At 52.3% G+C, this 23,065-nt stretch overlaps 1 protein-coding gene across 3 annotated transcripts in view; it reads right to left on the minus strand.

Moving 5' to 3' along the window:
• The window catches only part of CAPZB (capping actin protein of muscle Z-line subunit beta), a 112,188-nt gene extending 97,966 nt beyond the window's left edge, over positions 1-14,222 (minus strand). Inside the window, exon 1 of one of the 3 annotated variants that reach the window (XM_056122735.1) lies at positions 14,166-14,222. In XM_056122735.1, coding sequence (XP_055978710.1) covers positions 14,166-14,168 — 3 coding nt within the window. In that variant the 5' untranslated portion in view covers positions 14,169-14,222. Of the gene's footprint in view, positions 1-13,327; positions 13,455-14,165 lie in introns of those variants that run through there. The other 2 variants (XM_056122733.1, XM_056122734.1) reach the window with 2 other exon arrangements.
• Positions 14,223-23,065: the final 8,843 nt, after the last annotated feature.

The raw sequence follows: 23,065 nt of genomic DNA on the forward strand, positions 1-23,065 counted from the left end.
GGCCACTGCCAGGCGGACAGTCCCACCACCAGCAGTTCCCAAGCTGCACATTTGCCACTCACTCTGGAACCAACACTCACAGCACCTCATGATCATACGCCAAAGTGTGGAGCAGAAAGGGTGAGTAGCAGTGAGCACAGTCCCCGCCTGTTTCAGCCACCAGTGTGAACATGCGTGCTCTTCCCAGAGAAAACCTGATTGTCACATGCCTGCAACATGGTCGGTCCCGCTGTCCAGATCCTTTTGGCAGTTAGCCTCAGGGAGCATGGGGAACCACACAGACACGCCCAATCTTCTGACACCGTCCCAACTACAGTGCAGACCCCTGCTTGTGAGCAGTGCTGGAGGTGCCGGAGGAGGAACAGGCCTTAAGGAAGCTCCATTCAGATGGGGTCATGTTGCCACACTGACTTCACGGGACTACAACAATGTTCACTCACTAAGGAATACTAAAATAAAAGCCAACCTCACTGCTTGTTTCCCATCAGATCCTCAGACTTCAAGTTACCTCCAAGAGCATACCCTTGTACCAGCTTCCCCCAACTGACACTGGCAGCCACTTTTCTACTGTTCCTCTAAATCTGACGTTTTTTGGTTTTTGTCTGTTTTTGGGTGACACCCAGCGGTGCTCAGAGATCACTTCTGCCAGACTCAGGGGACCATCTGAGATGCCAGGGATTGAACCTGGGTCAGCCACATGCAAGGCAAATGCCCCTAGGTGCTGAACTGTCTCTCTGACCCCCGACCTTGCCATTCCATTTCATACAGAGCTGGTACTATGCCCTTCTCTGGTCCAGCTATGTATTCATCAGATGTCTAAACAGAGTTGGCGGTTCATGGGAACCTTTCCCCCTTTCCCCTGGAAACACTGGTTCATTACTTGCTCACTCAGGTTGGGCAGCAACCAGACTACATAGACGTGCGCTGGGAAGAGAACTAGGCCTGCAGGAACCAAGTCATAATGTGTGACAGCAAATTAGAGTCAGGCCATAGGAAAGGTATGGTGCAGTGACCTGGGTAAGGGAACCAAGAATCTCCTACCTGTCCAATGACAGGGGGCAGGCTAAGCAAATTACAATAAACCCGAGGAAACAGTGGTCATTTAAAGTGTTTATGAAGCGCTTCTAGCAACAAACATTCTTGTGGAAACAATACAAACACAGCAGCTAGCACTGAACTAAATCACACACAGCAGCTCTGAAAGCATGCCCAGACAAAGGGCCATATGCTGAAGGTCACAGGTGATCAGTTTTGCTCTTCCTTTTCGATCTCCAACTGTCCTGTGATGAACATATTACATTACATTACAGATAAAACACAGTAGAATTATTTACGATACTGTCAAGTCCAAGGGGACCCTGCGACAGGGAAAGGGTCAGGCCAGGAGGCGTACTGGAAGAAGCCAGAGAATGAGGCTTACCAAGCCTGTGGAGGTAGTTACAGGGGCGCCCTCTTGGACCTCAACAGGAGCCTGTGTGGGCTTCAATGTGTCTTTTCTACTGATGACAATGGGAGTTGGGCTTTCCATTTCTGGCAACGACTAAGTTTTTTCCTTAAAATAAGCTGAAAAGTAAGGCGACTTAAAGAAAAAGGGATGGGGGCTGGAGCGATAGCACAGCGGGTAGGGCGTTTGCCTTGCACGTGGTCGACCCGGGTTCGATTCCCAACATCCCATATGGTCCCCAGAGCACCACCAGGAGTAATTCCTGAGTGCAGAGCCAGGAGTAACCCCTGTGCATCGCCGGGTGTGACCCAAAAAGGAAAGAAAAAAATAAAAAGAAAGAAAAAGGGATGAATGGTCCTGGGATAAAGATGAACGTGCCCCACGCCACCCCCAAAAGAACAAATGCTAAGCCACAAATCAGGACATTTTTATAAGAAAGCAAGGAGCTCTCTCAGTCTGGCCAGAAAAGAGGGGAAGACCGAGGAGGGATCAGACAGGAAGGACCCAAGGCAGGCAGAGAGCCCACAGTTCCAGAGACAGCACTGAGACCACAAAGAGATGGGGAGAGGCATGAAAGAAAACTGGTTGCCCCCTCAGCCTACACTTCCCTGCCTATCACTGAGGAACAGATGCTTGGGGGTAAACAGGAGGAGAATGTGGACATGAGCATGCGTGAGCACTGACGCACACAGATGATGGATGGATGGATGGATGGATGGATGGATGGATGGATGGATGGAGAAAAGGGAGCTGGTCCAACCGAGAATGTCACGTGTACTCAGCCTTTTGAGCTCTCCGGGCCTCACCATCTTCAATGTAGAGTTGGACATTCACTTTTTCCTATGTCTTTCTAATGCACATCACATCTCCTACGGACTTGCCAGGACCAGACTTGAAGAGGACCAGTCCCTAGGTTTCTTCACCAGGGTACAGGCTTCCTGGATAGGCCAATACAGGAATACCAATTCCATGAAGCTCTCTCACAAGGCCATAGTGGAAAGTGCAGACGCACTCCTGCAACTTACACATCACAGGGAAACCATGTTCAAAGATGCATTTTCTTCTTCTTTTTATTATTTGTTTGTTTGTTTTAGTTTTTGGACCACTCAGCAGTGCTCAGGGCTTACTCCTGGCTCTGCACTCAGGCATCAATCCTGGCAGTGATCAGGGGACCGTATGGGTTGCTGGGGATCAAACCCGCTGTACTATCTCTCTGGCCCCAAAGATGCATTTTCAAATAGGCCCAAGTTTACACAGTAAGAGACAACAGCCTGTTCAAGAGGGTGGAGTCCATATTCTGAAATGCACACAACCCAGATGCAGGAATGACTTACTCTTTTATCGGAACAAGCTACAGTACCATGTGAGCAATAAAATCACATGACATGGCAGAGGTTAAAGACAAAGGCTTTTAATTTTAAAGTCCTGGCCTTACATTTATTACCAATTTACATAAAGTAATCATACCCCTAATTCGTGGGACCCTGTACTGAGAATTCTGGGAATGACATACAATGATGGATGTGTGAAGTACCAAGCAGTAAGTGTAGTATCTTTGCTTATTAACCATGTGCCCGCCGATTCAGAACAGACTCTATTAGTTCCAACACCTGAGGCTTGGAAATCACTTTTTTCCTTTCCTTGGATGGTGACATGCAAATCACTTCAACTCCTAGAGCTTTCTCAGCTAATCCTATCCCTCAAAGGACACTGGAAGGACTCAAGTCCCTTAAAACACTCGCAGTTGGGGCTAGAGTGACAGCACAGCGGGTAGGGCATTTGCCTTGCACATGGCCAACCCGGGTTCAATTCCCAGCATCCCATATGGTCCCCTGAGCACCGCAAGGAGCAATTTCTGAGTGCAGAGTCAGGAGTAACCCCTGTGCATTGCCAGGTGTGACCCTTTAAAAAAAAAAAACACCCGCAGCAGTGTGTGCTACACCAATGCCCCCAGGGCTTACTCTGGGCCTATGTTCTGCCATCAGCCACAATACGGAAGATGGCCACAATACGTGGCCGAAGCAACCTGGCAAGTATCTGTCATTTCTTCCTCAGCAGTCAGTATGCACCAGATAACAACGAACCACAACAAAAGTAGGATTCTGCGGAAACTCCTCTGGCTGTTTCTGTGGGTTCTCCATCTGGGATCCAGCAAGCTTGAAAATAGGATTCCATCACAGGAGAGAAGGTTGTCAGGGCCAGTTTTATGGTACACAAAAGAACATGAGAATTCTGACTGACAGTTAGGAGAAACAGCTCTAAAGAAGTTATCTGTTTAAAAGGTGGGGAGGCGGGCTGGATCCACACCCTGGTGTTCAGTCTGTGGTGCCAGAGACTGAATTAGGGTTAGCAGGATGTGAGGTGATTTGAGGCAAATAACTTAACCACCATACTATCTCAGCAGCCTAGAACTTCTTTTTGTAAAGAAGGAGATGAGGAAATCAGAGTGGTTAAGAAAATAACATGAGGGGGCAAGGAGATATCTCTAAGGACTGGGTTCCATCCTCAGGACTGTATGGCCTCCAAACATGGCCACGAGTAGCACCTTGAGAAAGGCCTCCCCAAAACAACCCCAAAATTTGGGAGGAAAGAAAGATGAAGAGCGGCTGTGGTTGTGACTAGAGATAACGTATTCCTTCACATATGAGATGTGTTTGATCCCTGGCCTAGTTTTTTAAATTAAAAAAAAAGAAGAAAAAAGTAAAACCAGGATTTATTTCCCAGGAGGATCACATAATCAGACCAAAGGAAAAGCCAGAGGCTGCCATGCATGGGAGAGGAGGAGCACCCGTAGCACCCCTGGATAGGTGTCACACAGACGCTCATTCTCGGCAGCGTCACCTCAGGAAGCATCTATGGCTCCATCTCTGAGATCAAGATCTGTGCATGACAGCTGAGTGTCACACTCACTCCACACACACACACACCACGAGGGCCAGAGAGAGAGATGGCTTAAAGAGCTGGAGTCAAGCAACAGCATCGCATGACCCCCAAGCACTGCCAAGAATGGAATACATGGTATATCTCACCAGCCTCTACCAGGCTGCCCACGACTGACCCCAGTACTGAGAGCGGAACAGTCTCTAAGTGCGGCCCCCAAACCAAAATAAAACCCTTAATATACAGTACTTTCCCCTGTCCTTACAAATGACACCCTTGGATCAACCTCCAGCATATACTAACATCAAAACTCAGGGACCAGGGCTGAGTCAGCAACCACCTCTGTCCCTAATGAGCTCTGAGACTTGTACAAGGTATCTTTAAAACCTGCAAATCTCCACTGCCACGTCTGCAAGTGGTCTGGGACATAACCAGGCCAGAGTGAGGATGACAAGCTGTGTCAGGCCAGCACAAGTTCTCGAGCATGACCCGTCCTCCACGCTGCCCAACAGAGGCCTGCCCGCCTTTAGGAAGAGGCCCCAGGGCAAGCACCGGACCTAGGAAAGCCATAGTCTCTCAGTGTGAGGATCCTGTCTGCGGTTTAGACTTAAGGATACCTTAATACGGAGACTTTCAGATTCAATTTCATTTTCTTCCATGGGAAAGTGCTAATTTGCATCACAAATGATGAAATTCCTACAGATGATAAGCCTGTATCAAGTGCCAATCTTTGAGGCCTGAACCGCACTTCATGTATATTATTATTTAATCCTTTCAACCTACCCTGTGAAGATTTTATGTCCGCTTTACTATCAGCAAGTTGAGGCTCAGAGAAAAGAAGCAACTAGCATGCACTCACGCCGTTCCTAAGCAGTCCTGAAGGGAGTGATGCAGGAATCCCACTCCAGGATCCTCTACCAGGCTGCCTTTCAGCAACTGGCACCCCCACATTTTCCATTAACTTGCCTACTTCTTATACGCCAAACCCCCCCGAATTCTGTATGCTTAAAATAGGTACCCTAAAACTTAAACCCTTTAAGAACATCTCACACGGGTAACAATGATTAGTAAAAGCTGAGAATATCTCTGAAAAACTACCTTCAGGGAAAAAAGGATAAAAAATTAAGCACTCGTGGGGAACAGGTGGCCTTTGAGGGTGGCGGGAAGGGAGACTAGAGAGGGGAGGGGAGGGTTAACGGGCCTCAGAGATAAGCACCATGCCCTGCTCCCAAATGTTACTTAGCTGGGACTCCAGGGTTGGCCGTTCATGCCAGAGAGGGAAAAATAAGCCATTTTCCAGAAGTGACTTTTATTATAATCTGGATCACTAAGGTACCATTTCAAACAACTCGTTCCAGAGAGACAGGCAAAAGGTTTGCAGAGCCTGTAACTAGCAAGGTTCCCAGGCAATCGAGGGAATCAGCGCAGCCTTGGGACACAAGGCAGAGATCCAGAGTCCAGAAGCCTTCCAACAAGAAGCAAACGCTCCCACATGAACATCCCTCTTGACAGGAACCCAGTGACACCGAAAACATCAATAATAACAGTTAAGATTACCGCCACACATCTCAGTTGTTTCGTGTGTGTGAGAACTGGGGCTAGGCCCATACCCAGCCCCTGCGACCATGCACTGACCACGAAGTTCCCACGCAAACAGTGACCGGTGGAGGAGCCAAGCCCTCAGAAACACAAAGCCAGAGCTAAGAGAGTCCAGAAGAGTTCCTTCAGAGGCCATGGGGCCCAGCCAGACCAGTCTTTGCACCAGGAAAGGCAACCAGCAGGGGTGCAAAACATCCCCTCAGCTCTACGCACAAAACTGCAAGCAGGAAGTCCACACTTGTGAAACTAGATCCCACCTCAGGGCGAAACCTGGAGACTGAGGATAGAACCGAGGATCAGATGGACTGATGGACAAACAGACGGATGGACAAGCCTGAACAGCAACATCAGATGCATCAAGCCAGGGCTGAACTCCCCGTTGGTTGGTCGGTCTGCCTGTCTACCTGCAGAGCCTGGCTGACAGGGAGAAGGGAAGGGCTGGCAACACTTGATGCCAATGGGAAGCTACTTGAGACCCACTTCCTCAGCAGAGAGAGTACGTGCATAGGCATCGCTTCAGAGCCTTATTTTCATTCATTATTTCACTTGGCAATTTAACGAGTCCTCTGCCTGAGTCTTCCGACAGAAACCCGAGACAGGAAATCCACGGTGGTTTCGGCGCAGCGCCCAAGACAGAGGGGTCCTGTTGAGTTCAGGCAAGAAGAGGAAGCGTCACAAGCTCGGCAGTGGGTGGAGAACTTCAGGGTCTGAGCCAGTGTGGTCAAAACTCCATGGCCAGAACACACTGGGCTGTGAGCCCTCGAGATGGCCAACAGATTGGGCAAGGGACTCTCCCTCTGCGGTTTCAGCAGAGCCTGGCAGGAACCCCTCATCTTCCAGGCCAGTGGGTCCGTTCAATGAAACACCAACCATTCTCAAGAATAAAATACCTGCAAGAATGGCCAACACCCATGATGCACTTATGAAGTGCCCTGGCATCAGGGCAGAAGAGATAGCACAGTGCGGAGGGCACTTGCCTTACACATGGCCAACCCGCATTCAATCCCTGGCACCATATATGGTCCCTAAGCACCTCCAGGAGTGAGTCCTGATTGTGGAGCTAGGAATAAGCCCTGAGCATCGCCATGTGTGGCCCCTCCAAAAGAAATGCTCGAGCTCGAGCGGGCCCAGTAACGTCTCCATTGGAGACTTTGTTGTTACTGTATCTGGCATCTCGGTAGCTTGCCGGGCTCTCTCCGAGAGGGGCAGAGGAATCGAACTCCGGTCGGCCATGTTGGCTGCGTGCAAGGCAGACGCCCTACCCGCTGTGCTATCTAAAATGTAAAAAACCAAGCGCCTGGCACCACCCCCACTTCGCGCACATACGCTCCCTCAAGCGTCACAACACCCTTTCATGGTCAGGTGGGGGGCTCACTCCAGGAGCTTCGGCCTTGAAAGAAATCATCAGCGCCAGAAGTTTCATCACTAGAAAGTCAAAGCAGACCAAAGCAGACAGCTCCTTTTCCGTTTCCCAGAGAAGCTGGAAATGTGGCCTGGGAACAGAAGGAAACAGGAAAGGGGAAGAGAGCAGCCCCCACCCTTTCACCCCAAATCTGGTTGTGCTGCCACTCTGGTCCCACATTCATGCCACACGGGAGGCCACGGGAACCACAGATGTACCTGTTCCCACCTGCTTCCTCCACTGAACTATTTTTGACAGTGCCAAGATTGAACCCAAGGGCACCACATACGTAAGGAGCTACATCTCCAGGACCCACACACACCCCGCCCATCCCATGTAAGCTTAAGATTCTTAATTTTGTGCTTACATGCTATTGCTCCACACCTGCTCACCTTAAGACTAATTCTTACAGACCTCTCTGGGAGCATGCAGGCATCAATTTGATGTGAGGGAGTGAAACACTAGTGGCGGGAGCATGTGGGGTCCAGAGCTCAGATCTGGGTCTCCTTGTCTGTGTAAAGCGGACGTCACAGGGTCACTTGGGTTGGTGACAGTCCCTGCAGATCTCAGGAGGCTTTGTGTCCTGGGAATTCCCCTGCCAGGAGTAACCCCTGTGCATTGCCAGGTATGACCCAAAAAGGAAAAAAAAAAAAGCATCAAGACTTACCAGACACCACTATCTAGGATTCATACTTTTTTTTTTTTTTTTTGGCTTTTTGGGCCAGACTCAGTGGTTCTCAGGGCTTACTCCTGTTTCTGTGCTTCAGGGACCATTCCTAGAGGTGCCTAGGAAACCACATAGGGTGCCAGGGATCAAACCCAGGTCAGCTGTGTATAAAGCAAGTACTATACTCTCTCCAGTCCCACCACTAAGTAGGATTTAGACAGCAAAAACAGTCTAAATAACTGCCCTGTGGGAAAGCCCCAGGGGCTGCCGAGAGGACAGAGCAACCTCTCTGCTCCGGGCGAGAATCCTCTGGTCTCCCTCTGCCTTCCTTTCTCTTACCAGCCTCCCTTTCCACACCAAGGGCAGTAGTAGGGCAGACTGACCTCGCAGCTGATGCCTGGGAAGGCTCCACGCCCACCTCTGTCACCTCCTGGGTCCTTCCTGCACACCTCGGCCAGATGACTCTTCCTAAAATACCACCGTGGTGCCAGCTCGTCCAATCTCCACCTACCCTCTCAGACCTGACTGGCTCCACAGTGCACAGAGCAAGTTCCAGCTCCAACGTCACTAAGCGATTTGGGCACGTGTTGGTGCACAGGGCCTCACTCCCAAGAAAAGGCACCCCACCACCTCCGTTCCACGACTGGTCCCTAGCTCCCAAGACCGATGCCACACCCCATCCATCCCTTTCCCTGGGCAACCACACACACGTGTGGCCCTTGTTCAGTCTTTTCTGACGACTGGAGCGATAGCACAGCGGTAGGGCGTTTGCCTTGCACGCAGCCAACATGGCCGACCCGAGTTCGATTCCTCCGCCCCTCTCGGAGAGCCCGGCAAGCTACCGAGATGATCTCGCCCGCATGGCAGAGCCTGGCAAGCTCCCCGTGACGTATTCGACATGCCAAACACAGTACAATGAGTCTCACGATGGAGACATTACTGGGCCCGCTCGAGCAAATCGATGAACGGGAGGCCCTTTACTTTACTTACTTTACTTCCTTCCTATTACACTGGAACTTTGTGTCTCCACTGGTCTCCCTTCCCCAGAGAGAGGATAGAGATTATAACTTCTGTGACCCTTAGTCATCTCTTAATCAGGGGCTACGTGGACCCTGTGGGCTCCAAGGTTGTTCCACGGGGGGCCCACCAGTAAAAATCACAAAAATGGGGGGTGGGGGTGAGGACACAAAAGGAAATAAGGTTAGAAAGAGTCACGGTCAGAAAAAAAGATGAGAAGCACTGCTTAGTTTGTAGCATTAAGAATGAAGATAAATCATAATCATGACTATCACTTGTGTGTCAAGCACTAACTATGTCTCAAATTCCTTTATACCTTCTCTCCCATCACCCCACCACATAATGAAATGAGGCCCAGGGAGCACAGGATCCAAGCTTAAGGACGGATGGACTCCAACCCAGGTCCATAATCTGAGCAGCCAGACGGCTCTTCCTAATATACCACCACCACAGTGCCAACTTGTCCCACCTCTACCTACCTCTCAAACCAATCAGAGACCTCTCTGGGCTCTCACCAATCATTGCCCCCACGCTCCAGAAGCACCTCTAAAAGCAGGCATGAGGGCGTGGGGCAGTGGCAAGGTGACAGGGCTCACTGCCCCATCCCTAGTCCTGTCCCTCTCCCAAACCTAGAAGAGCTTAAGTACTCTCAGTTCATGAGACTCTGCCAGGCACAGACCAAGCATGAGATATGGCATTTGGTCTGGGCAATGTGTGGAGCCCCGCACACAGAGAAGCTTGTCTTTTTGTGGGTAAACAGAACTGGAGGCTCTATTAGGGACATTCTTCATTCAAGGTATTGGCCAAAGTCAAGGAAACTGCAAATAACCCTGCAGCAGACACTAAGAGCAAAGAGGTTTAGCTTTGGAGTCAGGAAACCCAGTTCCTCCACTTAGTTACAGTGGAACTAAGCACATACCCCAGTGATAATAGTAATAACTGTGGTATTGACAGAATTATGTGCCAAGTGCTATTCAAACCACTTGACATGTATTACCTCCCCTAATCCTCACAATGGCCTTAGGAGGAAGTACTGTTATTACCCCCAAGGCAGCAAGGTTCTGAAGGCCTAACTTCTTGGGCAGTGTGGCCTGTCTCCCACCTAAAGCTGAGCTCCCTGGAGAGGCTGTCTGGAGCATTCAAGAGACCAAAGCTCCCAGCAGAGTGCATGGCATATGGCTGATGCCCCTTAAGTCCACAGCCCATCACAGACAACATCTGTAAACAGTCAAGTCTAGAAATGGTACCGCTGGGCCAAGGAAGGGGCTCAGTCATAGAGAGCGTGACTTATCTGTGTGAGGCCCTGGGTTCAAAATCTGACAGTCTGGCCCTGCTCGAGCTGCTCCCGAGGTGGGTCACTTTGCGATGCCACCCTCCCTCCCACTGGTGGACGCGGCTGCAGGAGAATGGGGGAAAGAGTCCTAGCGCTCACTGAGACCCAGCACGTGGAGCAAAGGCGGCAGGGGCCTCGGCCTCCATGGCCCGGGACCACAGGAGAAGCTCTTCAGTCAAGGTGGCAACCCAGATGAGCAGCGCTGGCCTCCCACAGTTCTGCGACCATCAGAGGCTGCCTGCCTGTGGCGGGCTTCTGACCACGCCTGCAGGGCAGCTGAGACAAGCACAGCAACACTCCCAAACGTTGGGGAGGAGGCGGGCACCAGCACCGGCTGTCTCTCACGCCCCCTGCCACATGCCGGCATATCAAACACGGCTTCTCTGCCTTGGACGCTAGGGAAAGTGACACCCACCCCCGACCCCCAACCTCGAGCTGTGCTCTGCCTAGTTGAGAGCCGACCCAATGTCTCTCCCGTGCACACAGGGCAGCAGAAAGAGGCCACGGAGGCCGAAACGCCAAGCTGCTGTGGCTGCCGCTCTGCCTGCCAGAGGCAGCCCCCCAATCGGGGAAGTGGGAGTCTCTGGAGTAAGTAAGCCTGCCCAGTCACCATGACTTCCCTCATCTGTCCTTTCCCTTCCCTGTGCAATGTGAAAGAAGTTATTAGTAGGAATATTTGCTTTCCAGCGTATGAGTTCTCGTACCTTCATCTCAAAAAACTGGTTACTTCTTTCCTGAGCAACCAGTTGGGTTTAGATGAGCAGGCTGTATGGTATACATAAGGGGTCAGAGCTAGAATCCTCAACCTCGCCAGGAGCCCAGCCAAGACAGAGCAGAATCAGCCATATTGTCTTACCTTGTAACAATATTATAACTTCTGCCATCCGTGTCTACCAAAATCATCTGTGAATTAGAGAGCGCAGTCTAGGGGGGAACTTCCCCAGCCCTTTACTGCTACAAGGTACAGTACCAGAACCCTAACTTTTTTTTTAAGTTTGGGCCACACCTGGTATTGCTCAGGGGTCACTTCCGGCAGTGCTCAGGGGACTATATGAGATGCCCGGGATGGAGCCCGGGACAGCCGCATGCAAAGCAAGCGCCTTACCCTCCACACTCTCTCTCCAGCCCCAGAATCCGAACTCGTAAGATGGAAGAAAATCCCCGAGTTAGAAACTACAGCTATGTTAGGAAAAGTATGTTGGAACTAAAGTACTTAAGACAGGATAAGATCATTACCTGATAAATGCAATTAAATTCCATTTTTAAATCAATGCCAGTTGCCTATGCCGTGGGGGAGGGAGGTGCATATCCAGAGGCTCAGTGGTGGTCCTGACTCTGGCTCTGAGCTCAGGGGTTACTCCTGGTGGCACTCTGTGGACCCAATGCAATGCCTAGGGCGGAACCTGCTTGGTGACATGCAAGGCCAGCAGGGCCTTACCTCCTGTACTATTTCTCCAACCCAATGCATTCTTAGCTTATGTCATGAATATTCATGAAATTTACCCCCCAATTTTCGATCTCAAACCACTATTTCCATCAATGGGTGACAGATCTAGCTGTTCCCTTTTCTCCCACCAAATATACTACAAACCACCCTTTTGCCAACGCACTTGCCAAAGAGTTAAGAACCCACACAAGCACTGCCCTCCTCCAAGGGCTTACACTGGTTTAACATATCCAAAATGTCTGACAATAAGCACTCACAACTAATTTTAAAAATGACCAAGTACTAAGAAGGGACTACTGAGATGAGTACAAAATCCAAGTGGTTAAGTTCACGGGCAGGACACATCCCATAAGAGAACACTCCAAGCCATTTCCATCCCGGCCAAGTGCTGCTCTAGGTGAGGGCCAGTCCCGGAAAGACAGAAGCGCCCGGCTCCGGCCTACATTGCCCATGCCCGCCGCACTGGGCCTGTTGACCCAACAAGCTCTCCTAGGCAAAGGGCCCCCCCAGGCCAGCAGACAATGAAAGCTGCTATCTCTGGGTCCCCCCATTATCATGCTTTGTAAACACTGTCACTGACACCTGACACAGAGCAGCCTGGGACAAGTTCGGGGTCTACTGGACATCCTTCCAGAGGAACACTCCAAAGCATCCAAACTCCTGCATCCTACACTGCCCAATGGGGACAGCAACTGCCCAGAAGGCTCCTCTGAGCTCACTGAGGTCAGACAGGGGAGGCAACGTGCAGGGTGGCTTCTCAAGAAACGCAAGCCCTTCTCTCCCACCGTGGTTCTTTCTGACTGTCCACATAGGATGTGAATGCAGGACTCTCCAGACACCTCCTGGGTCACTTCTGGCCTCTTCCTAACGCGTGGGGAAGATCAGGCACCAAGGGACCAAGGCAAGGCGCCTCTCCCTGGCAGACAGAGCTTGGAGCAGTCCCTTCTGCCCAGCCACCTCCCTCCCTGCCCCCCTGCCCCTTAGAGTACATTTTTAAACTTCAGTTCCCTTTCAAGTCCTCACCCCAAGCTGCCTTTGAGAAGTCCTTCCCCTTCAGGGAACCAGGTCACACCCCCCCCCCCATGCAGTCAGTTCTCCCTCAAAGTCGCTCAGCTGCTTTAAATCAATACACAGAGAGGCACCCAGGAAAGAACTTTGCAAGCCCGAATTAGTCACCCTCCTTCCGGGCAACATCCCTTCATTAAACAAGGAACCGAGATCCTCCAAACCCCGGCGGCCCAAAGTCCACACTGCAGCATCTGCGGCGCTGGGCACCGGGTAGAGGGCCAGGAGGAGGAAGGCCAGGGCCTCACTTCACCCTCCGGGGCTCCCTGGCCTTGCAACCTGAGAGGTCTACGGAGCAGAGGGTTCCAAAGTGGAGGAGGGCACGACAGGAGGAGGCCGGGGTGGGGTCTGGAACGGGGGTCCTCTGGACGACCCCGCAGGCCCCCTGGGCGTCCAGGGTAGCACAGGCCAGGCGGGGTGGGGGTGGCGGTGGCGGCTTCTCTCCCCCCCACCCCCCCACCCACCTGGCTCACCTGATCCGCGGCACCTCCTCCATAATCAGCAGTTCCGACCCTCACCAGCTGACAGTTCAGGGGGAAAGGGAGGCTGCGCCTGTTCATGGTGCCCGGGCCAGATGTTGGACTCGGGGCCTAGTGCCCCCGCGCCCAGAGGCGTGAGGCCACACACAGGGCCCGATTGTGCGCTCATCCCGGGGCGGCCGCGCGCGGACCCCCACCCTCAGCCCCGGGGCGACGCGCGGGCGGGCGGGCGGGCGGCGCTGCCTTCCGGGCACACCGAGCCGGTCCCCGGGTTCGGGGCGGGGGACCACCCCACCCCCCGGGCGGCCACGACCACCGCCGCGGGGCGCACCCACGGAAGGGGACCGGGCAGCGGGCAGGCCACGCGGAGCCGTGAGCAGTGCGGGTAGAGAGGGGCGCGGGGGGAAGGGGCCGGCGCTGGGGGGCGGCCCGACGGGGCAGGGCGCGGGGACGGAGGGTTCCGGCCGGGGCCCGGGGGCAGCGGCGGGAGCGGGCCGGTGCGACGGGGCAGGCCTGGCCGGGACCGTGGGGCGGGGAGCTCGGGAGGGAGAAGCGCGGCCTAGCAGAGCCGGGGGAGGAGGGGAGGACGGGGCACCCACGCCTGGCGCCCGGAGGGGACCCCGGGCCGGGGGCGCCGGGACGCGGAGGCCGGCGCGGCGCGGGCGGGCGGGCGGACGGGCGGGCGGGCGTCGGGGAGGGGCAGCGGGCGAGGAGGGCAGGGATGGAGCCCACCTGGGCGCCGGGAGCCCGCCCGCCCCGCCCCCACCCGCGGGGAGCCCCGGCGGGGGGCGCCCGGGGCCGGGCCCGGGGGGCGGGGGGCGGCGGCCCTTACCATGGTGGCGGCGGCGGCGGCGGCGGCGGCGGTCCCGGTCCCGGCGTCTGTGGCTCTTCCCCCCCCGCAGCTCGGCCCGGCGCTTCCACTTCCCCCGGTGCCCAGGAGTGAACATCCGGGTCAGCGCCCCCCTCCCCCCCGCGCCGGGCCGCCGCCACCTTCCTTCCCCGCCCCGGCCGGGCCCGGCCCGCCCCGCACGCAGCCCGCGCTCGGCCAATGAGCGCGCGCCGCCGCGGCCATCGCCAAGTATGGAGCGCGGCGCGGGGGGCGGGGCCGGCGGGGCGGGGCCTCGCGGGGGCGGGGCCGGCCTCGCGGGGGCGGGGCGGGGCGGGTGGGCGGGGCCGGCGGGCGCGGGTGGATGGGTGGGGCGGGGCGCGGCGGCGGGCGCGGGTGGGCGCGCGGAGCACACAGGTGGGCGCGCGCCCCCGCCCGCCTGCCCGCCGCCGGGTCGTGCGCGCGGCTGCTGGAGGCTCCGGACGGGCAGACAGGCCGGCAGGCAGGGAGGGAGGGAAGGGTCGGGCCCTCTGGCCCCACCCGGCCAGCGCTCTCCCCCGCCCCGCCGCGCACCCGGAACTGGGGCGGCCCGCCCCGCTAACCTGGACGCGGAAGCCCGACGCTGCCGCTTGCAGCCTGACCGCGGCCAGGTCCTGCTGCAGCTCTGCCTGCTGGCGCCTAAGGAAGGCCTCCGGCCGCGGCGTTTATTGAGCACCTAACTGTCTACCAGGCCCGGTTTGGGGGACACCAGGAGAGTAAAAACAATAAAATCCACGCGAACCAGACTGACCGCTGCTAAAAAGCTGGCCACGAACGCAGGTAGACATCAGAATCTCGGCCCGTGGATGAAAGGTGCCACGAGTGTTTCTAGATGTTACAGAGCATCGGCCTATTTGCCCAGTGAGGCTGCCTCCAACCCAGAGTGACTCAGAAAGACTCCCTCCCCCAGCCTCTCCAGTCAACAAATATTTGCGGAGCTTGGTCCAGAAACAGGAGACTTGGGGCTAAAGCGATACAGTACTGCGGGTAGGGCGTTTGCCTTGCATGCAGCTGACCCGGGTTCGATCCCCAGGATCCCATATGGTCCCCCAAGCACCGCCAGGAGTAGTTCCTGGGTGCAGAGTCAGGAGTAACCCCTGTGCATCACTGGGTATGACCCAAAAAGTTAAAAAAAAAAAAAAAAAAAAAAGGAAACTTGCTATTAATGCCTGCCCACCCTGGCTCTCCTGGTATCCTGCAAAGCACTGGGCAAAACTGATCCGGTCCAGGATCCAGGCCTCAATGAAGCACCGAGGAAAAGTGGCTCCCCACTCAAAAACCTTTTAGGTGAGTCCTACATGGCTGAGCTGACACTTGCATTTCAGAAATCCAGACAAAAGATCTTGGTCTTTCCACTTGGTATTTATTGAGCACCTCCTGTGTACCAAGTGCGGTTGACAGAGAGTGAGCAAAACAGGTCATGCTGTGGCAAATCTTGAACCCTTGAAGAAAGACAATCAGCTGCTAGGGAACAGTGCCCAGTGGTAACCAGATGTGGTTGGAAATCAGGGGGAGTCAATAAGCCGGTTGAAAGGTAACTTCTGACCAGAAAGGACAAAAGGAACAGAGGACAGGAGTTCAGGAGGCCCAGACTGAGCCAGAGAAGCCCTGGGATCAAAAGTTAGAGACCCAGCAGCTATCACTGGACCCGGCCTCAGCTCTTTAGAAGGATGTAGAGGCTGCTGTGTTCCAAATGGACTGTAGGGGGACTAGGGCTGCTGAAAAGTTCTTCCGGTATTCAAGGTTGTTTTTTTTTTAATTTAAACAGTTCTTCTTAAACTTCCCTCCCTCTCTCTCTCTCTCTCTCTCCCTCCCTCCCTCCCTTCCTTCTCTCCTCTCCTTCCTTCTCTCTCTACTTCCTTTCTTCTTTCCCTCTCTTTCCCCCTCCTTTTTCCCTTCCCTCCCTCCCTCTCTTCCTCCTTTATTCCTTCCCTCCCTCCCTTCCTGCCTGCCTTCCTAAAAAAGAAGGGAAAAAAATAAAAAAAAAACTCTTCTCTTGGGTAGAAGAGCTAGTTCATGATGCTTCCTTTGCTGTGACTGACCCTTGTTCGAATCACTGCACCACATAAGGTCCCCCAAGACCCACCAAGGTTCACTCCAAAGCAGAGAGCCAGGACTAAGCCCTAAGCTCTGCTGGGTACAGCCCCGCCCCCGCAATCACTTGATCACCTGACTTCCCATTAATCATCGATTTGCTCGAGCGGGCGCCAGTAACATCTCCATTTGTCCCTGTCGCGTGCTAGTGTAGCCCAATGGCGTCTGTTCGTACTAGGAACACGAAGAGCCTCAAACGGATTGTTCAAGATCTTGATGAAGAAGTCTGACCATCTGGTAGGTGGGCGGCCACGCGGTCTTTTGACATCCCGTGGAATCCAGTCAGTAACGGCTCTGTCCAGCGGTCGTCTCCAAATCTCATTACATGTCCAGCCCATCTGATTTTTGATGCCTTGGCAAACAAGCCCCCCCAATAAAACAAGAAAAAAATAAGTTCCTCTTTGTGAGCTTCCTACTGGATGGATGTTCTTAAGCACCTTACAAGTAGGGATGGAGCCTACCTGGACACCAGGATCTCAGTCATTTAATTCAGACCAAGAAGTCCAAACCCAAGGACACACAGCAGGGAGGTACAGGGGGCTTAAACCAGGCCAGTAACCTGGGAGGCGGCAATCAGACATCCCTATTTCTGGATATTTGGCTCACGATGGTGGGCATGAAGAGGAGAAAGGAGTCCAGAATGATGATTGGGGGTGGGAGAGGGGAGGTTGTTTGTTTTAGTTTCCACACTAGAAGGAGTTGCCATTTATTGATCTGGAATATTGGAGGGAGAGTAGAGTTTGGTTATTGATAATAAGCTGGATATTGTATAATTTGGTTATTGGTACAAATTGATTATTGGTACTGTTTGGTTAATATGACCTGGAATATTGTAGGGAGATTTAGAGTGTCTGTGAGATCAAGTTATGTTTGAGAGGCCTGGCGGATACATCAATGAGGATGTCCCATTAGTAACTGGAGTTAGGGGAGGAAGCAGGGGCTGGTAATAACAGAACTGTCAGCTAGTAAAGGATATTTAAGGGTTCTGAAAAGCCCAAGACTTCTGGGGGAGCTCACTCAAGGGCTGAATGTGGAGAGACAAGGCCAAGAGAGTAGCAGCCGGCAGGGCCCAGAGAGACAGTGCAGTGGGTAGGGCGCCTGCCTTGCACACAGCTGACCTGGGTCTAATCCGCAGCACCACAGTGTTCCCCTGAACACTTCCAGGAGTGATTCCTGAACATGGAGTAAGGAGCAAACCCTGAGCACAGCGAGAGTCGGCAAAAAAAAAAAAAAAAAAGAGCAACCAGCAAGGAGACAGGAGAGAATCAGAAGGGGGAAAGAAGACCAAAAGTATCTGCTATCCCTCCAGGATCCAAGGAACAAAGGCGTAAGCATAAGTTTTGCAAAAGAGGTCTGCTGACTGCAATAAAATATGGATGAAAAGAAACCTTGTTCACAGCATGTCACAGCTCATGTGTGCTCATTTAGTCCCCATGATAAACCAGATGACAGTAGGACTGTTATTCCCACTTGACAGATGAGGGAACTGAGGCACTGGAACACCTGCTTAAGAACACAGAGCTTCAGATAGAGAAGGGAGCACCAAATAAAGGGTGTTTGGAGGATCCTCCCAGGAGGGGAGATGCATGTTGAAAGTAGACTATGGACTGAACATGTTTGCCACTCAATGCCTCTTTTGCAGACCACAACACCCAAAAGGAGAGAGAGAACAAAAGGGAATGCCCTGCCACAGAGGCAGGGTGGGATGGGAGGGATGGGGGTGGGAGGGATATTATCCATGGTGGTGGAAAATGGGCACTGGTGGAGGGATGGGTATTTGATCATTGTATAATCGAAACCCAAGCACAAAAATTTGTAAATCTACAACTGTACCTCATGGTGTTTCACTAATAAAAATTAAAAAAAAAAAAAAGAACACAGCTAACAGATTCAAGCCAGATTGACTGAGGCTGGAACCTACATGCATACCTTCAGATTGCATCATTTCATTTTCCACCTCAAAACCCTTTGAAAACGGGGACTGCAGCAATAATAAACCGTGTAGGGCATTTACCTTGCATATGGCAGACCCGGGTTAGATCCCCGGCATCCCATATGGTCCCCAGAGCACCACTAGGAGTAACTACTGAGTGCAGAGCCAGGACTTCACCCTTGAGCACTGCCAGGTGTGACCCAAAAAGGCAAAAAATAAAAATAAAAACCATTGAAAATATCGCTCCAGCGGTAGGGCGTTTGCCTTGCACACAGCCAACATGGCCAACCCGAGTTCGATTCCTCCGCCCCTCTCGGAGAGCCCGGCAAGCTACCGAGAGTATCTCGCCCGCACGGCAGAGCCTGGCAAGCTCCCCGTGATGTATTCCATATGCCAGACACAGTAACAACGAAGTCTCCAATGGAGACGTTACTGGGCCCGCTCGAGCAAATCGATGATCAACGGGAGGGCCTTTACTTTACTTTTACTTATTGAAAATATAATTCCATGATTCTTAGAGCATTGTGAAGGGCTAGAGAGATAATACAGGGGCTAAGACACTTGCCTTGCATGCTGCTATTCCTGGTACAATCCCCAGCATCACATATGGTCTTTCAAATCCCTCCCAGGAGTGATGCCTGAGCACTACCAGGTGTGGCCCATAAAATGAACAAAAAGGTCAATTTTTTAAAAGGCAGGGGGTTAGGGGGTGCACTCCAAACAAACACATAACTTCAGAGCAAGCTATCCCACCTCCCTGTTTGGGCTGTTTCGTGTGTATTAGCTTCATTCAATAGCCCTGTGCTGCTTTTGCAGCTCGGTTCCCTCAAACATTCCAACCTGTCTTGCCTCCATCCTGGTGGCCCTTTCCCCATTTTTTGCTCTTCATTCTACTCCAGTAACTGTCAATTTTTTTTAATGTTTTATAGTTCATGTCTCAAATTAAGTCTGATTGACCCCACTCACTGGATAATTTGTTTTGGAACCACTCCTGGTTATGCAAAAGAGTTTTTTTTGGGGGGGACAGGGTCACACCCAGCAATACTCAGGAATTACTCATGGCAGTTCACGGGAAATCATATAGGATATTGGGGATTGAACCCAGGTCGGCTGCGTGCAAGGCAAAGGCCCTACCAGCTATACTGTCGCTCCAGCCCCTGTGTACAGGACTTGCTCCTGGGTTTGCACTCTGGGATCACTCCTGGTGGGTCTTGGGAACCCTACCCATGGGACTCTCTTTAGCCTCATCATGTGATAATAATCTCTCATAACACAGATCACTGGCCATCCAGAGGTAGGTACCTCTTGGCTAGTCAAGGATCACTCCAAGCATGGAGGTACCCAATATTAATCATAGCAAAAATACTCAGGACTAAGTAGACAGGTAAGGACCATAAAGATTTTTAGGGCTGTTTCTCCTTCCCTCCTCTTTCAAAATTCAACCCCCTTAAATATATACCATTTATTATTTCATCTGCCATCTTTTTAGAGAGTGCGGGGAAGGGTTTCCATGAAACTCAATGCTCAGGGTTCATGATTTTGTGCTCAAGATTCACTCCTGGCAGTACCATGGGTTGAGCCAGGATCAGCTGTAGACAAGGCAAGTGCCTACCCCACCCCCTACTCTCACCAGCCTCCTGCTGAGTTTTCCCTTCTGCTCTCATTAACTCACCTCCACCTTCCTCCCTTCAGCATGACTTCAGTATCCCTCAGCGGGGTCCATCAATCTTAATTTCTCACATGGTTTCTTCCTGCCAATAAAGTTTTTCTTCCCCTTTCCCAGGTACCCACTTCCACGGTCCCAGCCTGGATTTGCACTCACTTAGAAAACAGACTGTATGATTTCAAATCTCACTTTAACCTGATTATAGTCGCATAGAAGTGGTTTTTTTTTTTAAGCGGGGATCACATCCGGCGATGCACTAGGGTTACTCCTGGCTCTGCACTCAGGAATTACTCCTGGTGGTGCTCAGGGGACCATATGGGATGCTGGGAATCGTGTAAGGCAAACACCCGACCTGCTGTGCTATTACTCCAGCCCCTCACCGAAGTTCTTCTTCAACCTCTCTGAGACCAGCAAACCTGCCATATTTTCATATTCATCTTCCTGCTCGATGGGCTGGAGCAACCCAGGTTCAATTGTTCCACCCCCCTCGGAGAGCCTGGCAAACTACCGAGATATCTCGTCCGCACGGCAAAGCCTGGCAAGATACTCGTGACATATTCAATATGCCAAACACAGTAACAACAAGTCTCACAATGGAGATGTTACCGAGCCCACTCGAGCAAATCGATGAACAACGGGAGGACAGTGACAGTGACAGTGACTTCCTGCTCAGCATCCAGAGTTCCTTGTTGGGGAAGCCAGTGTCCCTTGGAGGTCTCCTCTAATTGCTGACCCACAGGCTTAATCACCAGCCGAGCTCACTTCTCCAGCCTACATGCAAATCCTGTGCTCCAACCCCCTGAGCTATCTCCTGGGCCCTTCACATCGCTCCTTACCTAGCTTTGCCACGCTCACTTGACTCGCTTCCTGAATACCCCGCCCCAACTCCTTCGCTTCCTCCCTTGGCTTTGTCCATGTCCAAGCCAGGTTAAGCCCAACTATTCCCTCCCTAGCAGCATCAGGATATCTGAGCCCTGCTAGGAAATTAAAAGTGACGGATGTTACTTTAGGTTGAAATTCATGAATTTCAAATCAGCCCTTAATTCTGCCAGTCATCCCTACTAGGTTTCACTGCTATCGACAGTCCCCTACACTCTGCAGGATGATCTTCCCAATCTTCCTCCTCATTGCCCTTCTCAGCCTTCACATTAAGCAGCTGAGCTGGCTCTTTGCCTCAGAGATAATAAAATCACACAGGAACCCTCTCCTCGCCCAACTAGTCTGCATAGGGCCTGGAGAGAAAGAGAGTTCAGGGATACAGCATTTGTCTTGCAGGCAGTGGATCCGGGTTCAATCCTCAGCATTCCAGATAGTCTCCTGAGCCCAGCAAGGGTAATTTCTGAGTGCTAAGCTAGGAGGAACCCATGAGCTTCACTGGGCGTGGCCCCCAAACCAAAATATATACGCTTTAGGTCATTATGAATCTTAGCCAGCTGGACCATAACAGGTGCTCAGTAAAGGTCTGTGAACTAAGGTCTCAATAGCATAGGGATTACTGTGTAAGTGAACCAAGACTGAAAAGGTAATAGCTCCTTTAGATGAGTATTTATTTATTTGCTTTTCTGGGCCACACCTGGCGGTGCTCAGGGATTACTCCCAGCTCTGCATTCAGGAGTTACTCCTGGCAGTGCTCAGGGGACCATATGGGACGTCGGGAATCAAACCCGGGTTGGCCACATGCAAGGCAAACACCCTGCCCACTGTACTATTGCTCCACCCCCCCCCCATTGAGTGTTTATTATGTGCTGTTTTGTGTATTATCTGTTCTTCAAAGCAATTCATTATTGAGCTAGGAACTTCTCAAAGAAGAGGAAGTGGAGCATTAGATGAAATGGCTTGTCTGAGGTCACCAAGATAGTAAGTGGTGGGAAGCACCCTCACTTAGAGCTTTCTCAGTCAGTCTGTTCTCAGGGGGCTTGAGAGAGAGAGAGAGAGAGAGAGAGTATGGCGGCCGGGGTGGGAGGTAAAGCATCTTGTACATGGCTGACCCTGGATTGATTCATGGCACTGTATATGGTCCCCCACGCACCTCCAAGGAGTGATCTCTGAGCACTCTTGGATGTTATCCAAGTCTCCCACCCCCAATAATGATAAATAAAAAATTTAAAACTATGCTCTCTGGGGGCTGGAGAGTTAATATGGGAGGTAAGGCACTACGTATGGTCCTCCAAGCACCACCAGGGGTCACTCCTGAGCATAAAGCCAGGAATAGCCCCTGAGTACTGCCAGGTGTGTCCTAAAGCTGGAGGGGGGAGGGCGGGGCGCGGGAAACCAACCCCTTCTCACAATAAATTGGGACCATATGTAGGAAAGTATTTGGTAAATAGCAAAAGACACTAGACACGTCTGCTCACCCCAGCACATAAGCATGGCAACCTGCACACAGTAGGTGTCCAGATGTGCTTGCTGAGTTGAGGCAATGGGGCACCACAGCCTCAAGCCAAGGAGCCCCAACACCCAAGGAAAGAAGCTGACTTGAGGGAAAGAGGCAGCTTCCAGGATCGCCTGAATGTTTGATGCAATCCGTCCACTGACCGTCACCGGACACGTTAAAGCAGGCTCGACCCAGAAGCTGCCCAACACGGTTTCTATCTTTCCTCCTGCAATTAGGTTCCTACAGCTGGAACTATTGGGTTAGTAAATGCACAATTATCCCAGGAGGCTGAGGCTGGCCTTGCTTTAGAATCACATCAGATTTAACAGGTCTGGGCCTGCTTCCTGAGTTGGGAATCTCCAGGGATTAGTAACTGGTTTTAGATGTTTTACTGTCTTTGCAGATACAAGAGAACTCTCCAATTAGCTGCATTTAACCCATTGCTACACTGAAGTCTATCGGCAAGGAGTTTTACATCTTATTTCTTGAATATTCTAACATTGTATTCTAAAGTCTATTGCAATCATCCCCGGGGTCTTTGTTTCCAAGAGTACTGGGGAGAAAGGATGCCCGTGGTCACTCCATCTTCACCCTTCAGCTGGTTTTGCACAGCTCTCTGAAGTACCTCCCACAGTGCCTGACCTCCCTTTCCGACAAGCTACCAAGAGTAGCCCTCCCGCACAGCAGAGCCTGGCAAGATCCCCGTGGCGTATTCGATATGCCAAAAGCAGTAACAGGGGGTTGGAGTGATAGCACAGCAAGTAGGGCTGCTATGCACATTTGCCTTGCACGCGGCCAAC

This window comes from Sorex fumeus, unplaced genomic scaffold, assembly GCF_029834395.1.
Source record: "Sorex fumeus unplaced genomic scaffold, SorFum_2.1 ptg000047l, whole genome shotgun sequence".
NCBI classification, from domain to species: domain Eukaryota; kingdom Metazoa; phylum Chordata; class Mammalia; order Eulipotyphla; family Soricidae; genus Sorex; species Sorex fumeus.